Raw genomic sequence first — 12,921 nt, 5'->3', positions numbered from 1 at the left:
GAGAGAGAGATCTATATCTATATATCTGAGAATTTAGAGAAAGGCTTGAAGACCTGGTATGTTTTCAGAATATGTTTTATTCATTTTATGTCCTCATGCCTTAGTGTAATCCATGCTATTTAGTAGAAACTTAATAATTTTTTTGCTAAAAGAATCAAGACTGCTTCTCCAAGATGCAAGGCATGAAACTGATTCTGGGTGAAACTCCTTGGTCTTTGAGGTTAGACCAACTCAGTAAAAAATGGCTCCAGATGAACAGTGAAGGATAATATGTACCCCTGCTAGTTTCATACTTGACAGACAAGAAGGCTGAGTAGAGTGTATTGGAAATGATTATAACAATTACCAAAGCGGCTTGTGCCCTGATTTGTACTTGTGTATTTGACATAGCTATTCTGCAACCGGATCTGCTAGGCCCAGTGAAATGCCAATATTTGATTACTAAATGGGGAAGTTCCATGTCAGAAAGTTTGCAGGGGAATCCAACCTAACAAAAGAAAGCAGGAAGCAACAGAGGCAACACAACAGGGAGCAATGGAGAGTGGTGCCCCATAGAAGGGATTAAACTTAACCCCTTTCTGCTTGCTTTTTCAAATATTACTCAGTTCTTCTATTGTAGCTCCTTCCCTTTTAACTCCTCTTTTAAAGGTCCTTTATTTTGACATAACCCAGATTCCAAAATGCTAACTAATTTAGGACACCCAAACCTCTCAGCTAGTAAGAGATTCAGTTGCTGGATATTTACTTCTTTTGAGTTTTACTTGAGTGACCTATGTAACTGACTTAAGAAAATTTTTAAAAATCAATTTAAGGCTAACAGCACCAGAGAATTCCTTAATCTAGACAAGTCTTTCATATCAAGATCTGTATATCTTCCTTTGGTACAAAGGCTTCTTCTAGGGGCTCCAACTTGATGTTATTCTTTCCAGTGGTAATCAGTTCTGATAGGATGGATGTTAGGAGATGAAAACATTTGACAAGGACACTTAAGAGGACAATGATGCTTTCTCAAGTGCCCTTTAAAGTTTTGTGAGTGATTCTAGGAATATGGGAACTCCAAGAACATATTGTAAACTGATTTAGTTAACTGTCTACTTTCAAAAATGACTTAAGGGAACTCACAGTGAAAATCTAAGTGTTTATAAACCAAAAGTACTTAACACAAGGAAACAACAGTTAAAGAGAGATGAAAGGAAAAAGAATTCTTAATCTCTTTGTTGAGGCAATGAAGCATCAATATTTAAACTTTTTTGAGACAACAGAAGACCAAACTTAGTGGTGAACTTTCTATTTACCAATGAAACCAAAGAGATAAACACAAAAGGTATTGTATCTCTCCATTTCAATCTAAAGATAACATACTGGTTTTTCAGAAACAATAAATATGTATGACAAAAAAAAAAAGAAAAACATGGTGGGGGAAAGCCAGAAGGAAACTGTCTATTGAATATCTAAGATGTACAAAATGGCTTATAAACATTATCACTTTTAAGTGTGGACACAACCTTGTGGTGTTGATATTGTTAATTTTACAAAAGAAGAAACTGAATCTCCAGGGAAGTTAAGTTACTTGACCAAAGTCACAACTAGTAAGTGATGGAAGTGGCAAAAGCAAGATTTCAGCTCACCTATCTGATCTGAGCCCATCTCATGTCATAGTTCGTATAACACTCAGAGCGATCTGATTTCTTAGCTCAAGTAACAAACTCAGGGAAATTAAGTGCCCCCACATCTATCTCAGCTGCGTCTTCCAACACAATGCATGTGAGCACACCTATGTGTTTATACATGAGTGCATAGTTTTTCCTTCAATAACCAAACTACAATCAGAAAGCATAAGTGAAAAACTTCAGGAAATGTCAGTAATAGCAGCTGTAAGTTGAGCATTCCTATTCCAACTATATAACATTAGTAACAATATCTTCCCCATTTATATACAATATAAAATGCTGTTTGTGACTTATTACAGCCAAATCTTAGAGAAAATTCAACATATCTAATCTGTTGGTTTGTGTGGTGTTATTTATATTTTTATTTGTGTGGGGTCAACTAAGAGTTATGCTGAGACCACAACAGTGGGCTTCTGGGAGGAAAAGTCTTATGGGATTTTTTTCTACTAAAGCATTCCCAAATAAAGTGGCCTCATTTTATAATACGAAAGTGTCCAAATCCAGCTTAATTATAATATAATATCGCTTGCCAAACAATCCAATATGGTAGTCTAGACAAATCAAACAGATCAGTGACCTAGAGGGCTGGTTCCAAGAGGGGAGCTGGGATAATATAGGATCCCAACAAAGGGGAACGAAATATTTAGCCCCACAGACAGAAAGGGACAAAGACTAAGCAAGTTATTACTTACAAGGGGTCTTCAGTCCAAGCAAGAAGTGGTAGGAGTTTAGTTATATAAAAGAATCTGAAAGTTACAGTTAAGAGGAGCAGCTTCATATAAGTACCTAGGAACTCATACAGAGGAAGGCTCCTTTCTTTTTGACCTGAGTCAGATAACACAGAAACTTCAAGATAGAAGTCTAAGTTCCTTGTGGAGCTGAGTGAGTAGTATTTGAAAATTGACAGACTATTTATTGTAATTTGTAATATATGTAAATTTGTAATATATTGTAAATTTGTAATATATGACAAATTTCAATACTGTAAATAAAGAAATGCAGAGGGATGGAGTGACTTGCACAAGTGTCAACCTGTTGCAAATTCGTGATCAGAACTCAACATTCTGCAAGTTTTTGTCTAAAAATGACTACACTATTTGTGTGGGTGACTACCCAAGGAAGGAAACAAAATTGGAAATATTGGCTGTTGTGTTCAAATTCAAGTGTCTCATTAAACCTTTGGTATGATGTCCCTGTCATTCTGACTAACCGCATCACATAGTGGCCCCACCAAAGCAGTCCCTGTGACAGCTTTTATATTTAAAATAGTAATAATTGTAAGTTGACTTAGATATATTATTGAAGTTCCTCTATGGGCTAAATACATTTGAATTGTCATTACAAATAATTCATATTTACTTTTAGCTATTGGGACAGCAGTAGCCAGGTCGACCTAAAAAGGTAGAAAACCCTAAAATTGCATTATTAGGCACTATATAATGTCTCCTCCCTCTACTCCAAAGCATATTTAAATGGATCTATTTTTACCAACAGTGGAAAGATAGCATGAGAATAAAAAGCTATATATGACACCCAAAATAGCTAAGAAACATACCGAGAAGGTAGAGTGACTTTAACCTATTACTCGGATTTTATGAAATAACATAACATTTTACTCAATCTTAGTTGAGTAGCATTTGTCACAAGCTATTTAATCCTTTCTACAAGTTTTAAATCAGTCACTGAATAGGTTGTCAAAACAGTAGTGCTATTGGAAGCTTTATATATGCATTGTAAATTCTGGCATGATTTCCATTTCTGAAAATTAAACCACACATTTAAAGTATGTTTGCTATTCTTCTTCCCCTTCTCTATTTTTAGTGTTTACCAAAATATTTAGTATTAATAATGTGTATATGAAACAAATATTCCAAGTATTGTTAGCTTGAGAGTATTTATTCTCTGATATATGACATTTACAATACTGTCGTTATTTCACGATTGTCATTTTTACCAATCATAAGGTGTTTACCATAGGTAGCAATCAAAATTGACTTGCGATTCCTTCAGAAGGTTGATTGTCTCTCGTTAGTTATGTCTTATTAATTGTTACATTGCATTATATCTGTGCACAGTATGATGCTACAAAACATAATGCAGGAGTTAGTAGCAGTGTGAAACATTGTAGGCATTACATTTTAATGAGAGCATTTGTGTTGAGTCTGAATGCCTACAGTTAATTCAGAGAACTAGTATTTGAGTTAAAATTCTGACATGTTTAGCAAACCAAGTATTCATTAAGGTAGGCGAGGTAGAAGTGTTGTAAGAACTTCTGTGTGACAATTATTACACCTGCAGTTCTGTGAGCAAGAAATACACTTATTTCAGGTGGAAGTACTCTGTACACTGGTAGTATGAAACTCTTTATTTTTTTTCTTCAGGTCCTAAAGGGCTTCCCAGAATGTTTACAAGCAGACATTTGCCTACATCTCAACCAGACTTTGCTGCAAAACTGCAAAGCCTTTCGGGGGGCAAGTAAAGGTTGCCTTAGAGCTTTGGCAATGAAGTTCAAGACCACCCATGCACCTCCAGGAGACACCCTGGTTCATTGTGGGGATGTCCTTACTGCACTTTATTTCTTATCCAGAGGCTCCATCGAAATCCTTAAAGATGACATTGTGGTAGCTATTCTGGGTGAGTGTTTTAGAACTGGGTGGTGTCAAATTCAGTGATTAGCTGCTATGACGAATAGCTTAAAGTAACATAAAAGGGCTGATCTATTTATTTGAGTACTATTTAAGATGGGTAATTTGAAATCTTTGTTTACAATTGAATTCAAATCATATTAGCCTTGCAGAAAATGTTTTCTTGACTGTCTTACTTTTTCTCTGATGTGTAAACATTTCTACAAGTGTTTTCACACCTTAAAATAAAATGCATATGTTGTAAGCATACTTGTTAGTATGTGCCAATGCCCTGTCATGAACTGGGATTGTGTTTCAACGATTTTATCTATTTGTATTGTATTTTTACCTGCCGCAACCCATCAAATAAATTATGATTCCTCATCTAGATAATAGAGAGTTGTGAATTTAACACCCAATGTTAAAAGGCAGATTATAATTAGTAATATATTAAACAGGTTTGGGTGCAAAAGATAAGTCCATTTTGGCACTCTTTCTCTTTAGAAATAAACTTAGTGATTTCATTGCTGTAAACTTGCAGAATTTTTTTGTAACAGAACTACCTAGAATTATAAGTAGGGTTACATCCTAATAAACCCATAATAAGTTGAAAATTCCATTAAGTCAAAAATGCATTTAATATACTTAACCTACCAAATCATAGCTTAGTCTGGCCTACCTTAAATGTGTTCAGAACAATCACATTAGCCTACAGTTGGACAAGATAATCTAATATAATATCTATTTTATAATAAAGTATTAAATATTTCATGTAATTTACTGAATACTTAACCAAATATGAAAAATAGAATGGCTGTATGGGTTCTCAACATTAATAGACACAATTGAAAGCACCTCTGTAAAGTCCAAACATCCTATGTCAGGATCATCTGTGTTAGGACATTGGGGAAGAAGAGGAGAGGAGAGAAAAATGACATCAGTTCCTCTCTTCTATGACCAAATAAGCAAGCTACCACTAAGCAAGCAGCCCTTGGAAATACCCACACCCAATGTGTGTGAACATTTCTATTTCTCTTTTTATAACCTGTGGATTAAATCCAGATTCATTTAAATAACAAGCACGCAGTTCAATGATTTCTGTCACTCCATTCTTGATATTAACTCCCAAAATGATATAGACTTAGTTTTCTTTTGCTGCTCTGTAAAACCACATTGTTGGATCCAAAAGCACAAATGAAGATGTTTGAGTGATTCCTATATAGTTTGCTGACATTATGTTTATATATGATTAGCTATAAAAAAAAATCCTACATTGACTCAGTACTTAATTTGGTGTACAATCCAATAAGCTGATAGAAAACAAAATTCTAAATCATATAGCTACTACACAATACAGTTATATTTTCATAAGATTTGCTCTTGACAGTTTGTTCCGGTATGTTGTGAGGAAAATCATGCTTCATTGCATTCCTGACCTTCAGTTCTAACTTCTACAGGAAGGTAACATGCCTTCTTGCTTTATAAAACAATAATTTTGGAGTGTAGTTAAGTTATGCATTCGGACTGCTTGCTTTTTGCTCAGTTACAAACATGTAAGCTAATTCAAATACTAAACCCATGCTAATGTTTTTTTTTTGTTTTTCTTTGGTAATAATCTGTACTGAAGTATAGAATTTTAAGAGATTCTCCTTTTTTGTCCCCATTTCCATGTAAACCAACACATAAAATCCTCAGAGATTATAATTATTCATTCCTTTTTTGAAGAGCTAAGAACGTCTTTAAAGTATTCTCTCCACTCTGTCTTTGCCTTAAAGAGTTGGTATATGATTTCTCCCTATTAAATTAATAAGAACATCATAGCTTTTTTTTTTCTAGTTAGAATGTTGTCATTTAAAAGTCTTAATAGGGCCTCCCTGGTGGTGCAAGGGGTTAAGCACCGCACTATGAAGCAATCCGCAGCCTCTGTATCACAAGTTCCATCCCCGGCCAGCCAGGGAGCAACCCACATGGCGAAGCAGACCTCTCCTGTCTTGCCTGCTGCTTCCCTCAGCAGAGTATTTCAGTCAGTCTGCCTGTTCTGTTCCCCACTCTGTCTCTGGTGAATCCTCTCACCCCCCACACCTCTGGCCTGTACACCAGCTCTTACATGCATAAATAAATAAATAAATCTTAAAAAAAGTCTTGATAGTTTTTATAGCCAGGTATATATGAACTTGTATATGAAAAACTAAATAACAGATGCAGGTAGTTTTTTTCCCAAATATGAAAATAAGTTTTAGGGTATATGAAAGAAAGTATGACCTTATAATGCCATTAACAATCTTTAAAGTTGTATAATCAATAATCTGCGAGTAGTTATGTGGCATGTATTCCACAGGCATAAATTTTAAGTTTCCTGATATTCAGAGGCAAAAAAAAAAAATCTAAGTGAACTTAAGGGAAAATAATGGAAGGGTATTGAATATATCAGGTGTTTTAAGATTTTGACGGGAGGCAGAATGCAGGGAGTTTAATCATGCCCACTTCTCTCCCTTCCTCCATTTCATCCAACTAAGAAGGTGACCTTGACCTGATCAGTTTGCCCCTCTAATCCTCTTTGCACATTTATAAAATTTAGACAATAATCAGTAATTTCTTCAAGAGGTTACTTTGGGGTTTAAAAGAGATAATGTACCTAAGCATTTGACACACTGCCTGGCACCAAGTCCTAATAAACACTTGTTGTCACTATCCTTATCATTTTCATCATTGAACAAGGCCTAGAAAAGCCAGTGGCATGTGGGCAGGCAGAGGGGATGGGAGACCCTATCAGAAACCAGACACTGAAATAACCCCAGATTTGTCAGAAAAGTAAGGAGGAAACACTTTTAGAATTAAGTCCATATGGCACAAAAGCCTGACTACATATGTTGAGATAATATAACTTAGATTTATTAAATAATTGGCAAAATTAATTAAGGAAAAATACAAACATGGTTACTAAATGAAACAAGATATGTTCAAATTGTGCCCTTAGTCCTATAAGTGTTGGAAATGTTCCGCCATTACCTGCTGGTTGGTGTCATCACTTCCGGGACTATCCTGAGATGCAGAGATCATGAATCTGACTCATTGCAACCTTTCTCACTTCCTGGTTAACAAAATTAGACCATCCTTCCTAAACAACAAAGCCCTTTCTAACAATGTGGGCATAACAGACTGAAGACATGCTTTCTACGTTATTGGTGCTTAGCCAAAAAACTAAATCAAGGAAATACTAGGAATTACATCAGGACTGGTGAGCTCAGACACAATGTGAAAAACAGCAAATAAGCAAAGCACGTGCTTTACCCCTGAGCTACATCCCAACCACCACTCAGCAGACCCCAACAGTCAATGCCAGGTGCTAGAATTTTCCAGCCCAAGTGTTCCTTGGTTATGGGGTCTTATGTTAAAGATCTTTGTTTCCGGGGTCAGTGAGTGGTCCCCTTCTACTTCTAAAAGACGAAACATTGAGTTCAGATTCCTTTTACCCCTTCCCCCTCCTTTTTTGTCTTTTTCCTTTCTTTAGGCAAAAATGACATATTTGGAGAAATGGTTCATCTTTATGCCAAACCTGGAAAGTCTAATGCAGATGTAAGAGCTCTCACGTACTGTGACTTGCATAAAATCCAGAGAGAAGATCTGTTAGAAGTTTTGGATATGTATCCTGAGTTTTCTGATCATTTTCTAACAAACCTAGAGTTGACTTTCAACCTAAGGCATGAAAGTGCAAAGGTATATGCTGCTTATTAATGTTTTTACTTTTGACACTTTATTTTATTCTTGAACTGCCAAATACCTCTGAAAGTACAAGTAAATATTACACTAAATTTTTACAAAGCCTAAATATTTGGAAGGAAAGTAAGGTAAATATTGAAATTTCTAAATTATATGAAGAGATTTGGTCTAATTACATTAAAATATATTGAATAACTTTAAGTAGGGCAATTAAATTTGATCTTGTAGGGATTTGTAGGTAACATACTTGATTTAAAATAGCATTGGTTTATTTGGGAGTGCTCCAATTATTTGTAAGAAATGGATCATTCTAGGCTATTGAAAAATACATTAAAAGAGTTTATTTTATATGAAGTTAAAATATTCTCCCAGTTATTATTTACACCATACACTAACAATTTTTCAATAGTATCAAAAAAATTAAACTCATTCAAGTTTAGATTCATATTTATCACAATTTCTAACTCACAGAAGTATGCATTAATCAGGCTTTTATCCAAGTCAAATTAGTGTTGCAGAATGAATAACAGATGGTCCCGTAAAAATAATTTTTTAAATGATTCTACATGTAAGTTAACCTAGAATGAGTTTCAAGAGTGTAGCCTTTCACTCTCTTCAGCTTTGAAAATATGCCCTGAGGACCTACAACTATTCTGTGAGTGCACAACTTAAAATAATAGCCCACAATTGATTACTAGTTTGATTTCTAGGTTATTCTCTTCCTTCCCACACCCCATAAGCCCAACTTCATTCTAAATACTTATTTGTCAGAAATAAGAATTTGGGTTTTTGATACTTACAGTGTATTTTAATGCCATCTAATATATTACCCAGAACAAAGCATCCTCAAGTCAATGGTTAGATAAAAATAGGTAAATGTAATTTCCCATGGTGTGTAGTCACTCCCAGATACTGTGAGAGGCTTGCAGAAAAAGAGAAACTTTTAAGTGCACCAAAGCACCATTTAATAATAACCTGAAGTATTAAGTCAGTATTAAGTCATTGTTTTTTTCCCCAAAAACACTGGAAATATGAAAAATAAAACTGGTAAGAGGGGCAGGTTCCCATGTTCTATAATGGTTTAAATTCAGTAATTTTATCAAATCCCACTTCAGTGTTACCAACCCCATTCTGGTTTTGACTTGAAAACAGCCAAAATCTACCACAAATAAATTCTTTACATAAAAATTTTAGGCAGGATTTAACTAAAAAAAAAGAAACACAGGAGCTTTCATTTGTGATCTTTGGGAGTTTCCACTTTTATGAACTTGGTAGAATTTTATAGTGAGAACTGGAACTGGGAGAAAGGGAAAACTGAGAACAAAAATAATAAAGGGTTTAAAGCACAGTGTTTATTGTATTCAACTTTATATTTATTGTTGTGAAATTTAACCTTGTGATCATTACCATGTAATTTAAATATCATAGCTAATTATTATACTGGTTTAAACATTTTTCTCTGCACTATTGCAGATGCTGCAGGTTTTTTATTATTTTATTTTAACTTTACAAAGTTACATAAAACACAATCAACATTAAGGAGTATGTTGTCTGGGCCTCCCTGGTTGCGCAAGGGGTTAAGCACTGCAGTATGAAGCAATCTGCAGCCTCTGCAGCAGCATGAGTTCGATCCCTGGCTGGCCAGGGAGAAACCCACATGGCAAAGCAGACTTCTCCTGTCTCGCCCGCTGCTCCCCTCAGCAGTGTATTTCAATCAGTCTGCCCGTTCTGTTCCCCATTCTGTCTCTGGTGAATCCTCTCACCCCCCCACATCTCTGACCTGTACCCCAGCTCTTGTATGCATAAATAAATAATCTTTAAAAAAAGGAGTATGTTGCCTCTAAATGTTAACAATATCTTCTCCCAACATTTCTGATAATAACTTCTACATCTATGATTCCCCATTAGATGATGAAACTTCATGAATTATTCTAACAATCTATTTAATACTTAAGCAACAACCATTATTGAAACTACTGTAGTTATTTTGCTTACACTATAGTGATGGTCTCAGGTAGTGCAAATTATATAAAACAGTGAAGAGTTTGCAAATAATACATTTTGTCCAAATTGAATAATTTTTCATTCTGTCTTCACATCCATTAACAAAGGCTGATCTCTTACTACGATCACAATCTATGAATGATTCTGAAGGAGACAACTGTAAGCTACGAAGAAGGAGATTATCATTTGATAGTGAAGGAGAGAAAGGTAATTCATTCTAATTTTAAAGTTTAAATATAGAATATGCAATTATTAACTCTTTTCATTTAAATGCTCATTATATTTTTTATTTCAAGGGTAAACTACATCCAGGTTCTAGGAGGGAAAATTCTTTGCTTTTTCAGTAGCTAATGATATGGTTTCTGATTGATACTCTCAATGATGTCATTCAACAAAACCATCTGCTATCTACAAAGCCATCACAGACGGAGAAATCGAGTTGGAGAGGAAACCAATTAACAGTCATTGACAGTTAACCCTCAGAGTTCTGAGCAGAGTGTTCATGAAGGAGGACTCTTATTATAAGCTGAGTGCTGTTGAATGTATGATGCTGGTAAAGGCGGTTTACATTAGTTCTCTTCATCCTAAAACTCTTTGTTACTTGACACTCCAAGTCATCTCTAGATTTTTCTGCCCATTTAAATATTTTTTGTTTTATTCATATATCCAAAAAATGTTGTTTAAAATTTCACAATTTAAAAGTTACTCAATTTCTAAGGATCAAATTTCTTAAATTGTCCTCCCTGGATGACATACCCTCAGTCATTTCAAAAACAAACAGGTGATGCAACAAGAACAAGCACACTTCAGTGGGAATACAGCAGAGGTTACATTTAATTGTGCTTGGGCAAATGGGAAAAGACTTTCCTAAAGAAGCCTCTATTCTTGTCCCAACCAATCCAACAAAATTCTGTTTTTCACTTTGTTTTGACTTCTCAGCAGGATCTGACATTGTGAACCAGTTACCTATTTTCTTGAATAGTCTCCTTTTGGCATCTATGACATTGCTCTATTCCTAGATTCCTCATTCTCTCCCTAATACTCTGAAAATAACTGCAGGATCAATATCTTCTGAACTAACCCATTAATTATTAGAGTTTTTCAAGGTGTGGTCCTAGGCTCTTTTTTCATTCTATATCATATGCTTTCCCTGGGATCTCCTACCCATAGTTTAAATATATTCTCACAAAGAAGGTGCATTTACAACTTACTCCCATACTATCTGATTTCAATCCCATATATCCAACTACCTATTAAACCATCTAAATGAAATATCAAAGGCAGTTCAAACTTAGTATTTCCTGGATTGGACTCATGAGGGAACCTGTGTCCCTAGCAGATGCCATGTGTTTGAATGACCTCTCCATCAGCTCTGACAACAAGTCTTGTTATTGCTATCTCCAGTTTTGTCATGAACCAAACTAAGCCTCCTTTTGGTTTACTACTTTCCATCTTCATAACCACATCCCTGGGCTGACCTACATAATTTATCACCTGGAATATTAAAAAGGCCTCCTGACTCCCTTCACTCATCCAGCTTTCCTCCCTTGTTTTCTTGCCCTACTGGACAACTGGGGATTTTTTTCTTGTAAATGGAGTTATGTCACTCACACATCCAAAGCCCACTAAGGACTCCCTAAATCCTTATTGTGTTTCTTCCCTATCTCTTCAGTCTTACACTACAATTCCCTTTAACTACTTTAACCTGGCCTTCTCCCATCTGCTCCTCTCTTTTGCAACATTTATTCCAGTTGCACATCTTTGTTTACTTGTAACATAATTTAACCAGTGTCTCTGCTTCTATATCATAAACTCTCTGGAGGTGGGAAGTATTTCGTCACCTCTAGTTTGGGTGTGTATCACAGAGTAGGAGTGCACACATATTGTTGAAAGAATGAATGGATTTGATCATCGTCCTTTTGATTTTCTTTCTCATTTGGCCTCTTAATCCAAGTTCTTTTCTTGGCTCTCTTCTCTGTACATTTTCTCCCTAGAGGAACTCATCCCCGAGTTTAAATTAGCTCTATATTTCAGGTGAACTAAAGTGCCCTGTTTTCAATGTAAATTGTTTCTGTGTGTCTGTTCATATCATTCCCTTAATTGGAATTTTTGCAATCACACCACTTTTTCATCCACTGAAAAATTGCATTTTAGTCATGGTTAATCTCCAATGATATATTCAACATGAACTCTTAATTGATTTCCTCAAATAAATAGATTCTTCCTCTTACTAATTCCTGAACCATTTTTCTCTTATAATATTGTCAAAATCTTCCTTATGTAAAGACTGTTATTGTATTTATCTGTTGTCTCTATTAAACTGTAGATTCCTTTAACAAAGTATGATTGATAAATATTTGTTGAAATGGGCTAATTATTGAATCTTCTGGCTGACTGCCACTCACAGATAAGTGATAATTCTCTTGGTGACTTTTTCTAAAATCTGAACCATTACAATCAAGCTGTTCTTCCATAGGCTTAATCTAAATCCTTTATCCTGATGTTAATCTCTTGCTTTGATCTCACTAGAAATGAAAGAACAGCTTGACAATGTTGTCTATATAATAATGTCCCTCTACAGTGAAAGATTTTTTAAATCTCTTTTCAATCATGTTCAGTTTCCTCATTCTCAAGCTAAATAATCTAATGTTTTTATCTCCTGATAAGGTCCTGAGAGCATGTCACAATTTATACTGTGCTCATTCAACTGGACATTTCTGTTGATTCTGAAAACTTTCCCTTTAATCACAGGCTTAGTCTTTGAGATCCTTTTATATAAAGTATACATTGTAAGGGATTTGCCTGCCTGCCTGCCTGCAGCTCTTTGAAATTTCCTAGTGTATCAGTGAGTAAGTATAATTTGGTCAATGTGAAAATACAATTACATCCAATTTTCCAGAACC

At 35.1% G+C, this 12,921-nt stretch overlaps 1 protein-coding gene across 2 annotated transcripts in view; it reads left to right on the top strand.

Annotated features, from left to right (window-relative positions):
* KCNH7 (potassium voltage-gated channel subfamily H member 7) overlaps positions 1-12,921 on the top strand; it is a gene marked incomplete at both ends in the record, with an annotated part of 403,917 nt that overhangs the window by 371,020 nt on the left and 19,976 nt on the right. The window contains 3 exons of one of the 2 annotated variants that reach the window (XM_084235091.1): positions 4,052-4,304; positions 7,806-8,011; positions 10,144-10,225. In XM_084235091.1, the coding sequence (XP_084091217.1) occupies positions 4,052-4,304; positions 7,806-8,011; positions 10,144-10,225 (541 nt within the window). Of the gene's footprint in view, positions 1-4,051; positions 4,305-7,805; positions 8,012-10,125; positions 10,226-12,921 lie in introns of both variants that reach the window. The other variant, XM_084235090.1, reaches the window with a different exon arrangement.

This window comes from Talpa europaea (genome assembly GCF_964194135.1).
Source record: "Talpa europaea genome assembly, chromosome: 1".
NCBI classification, from domain to species: Eukaryota; Metazoa; Chordata; class Mammalia; order Eulipotyphla; family Talpidae; genus Talpa; species Talpa europaea.
This window is presented reverse-complemented; position numbering and strand designations above follow the sequence as displayed.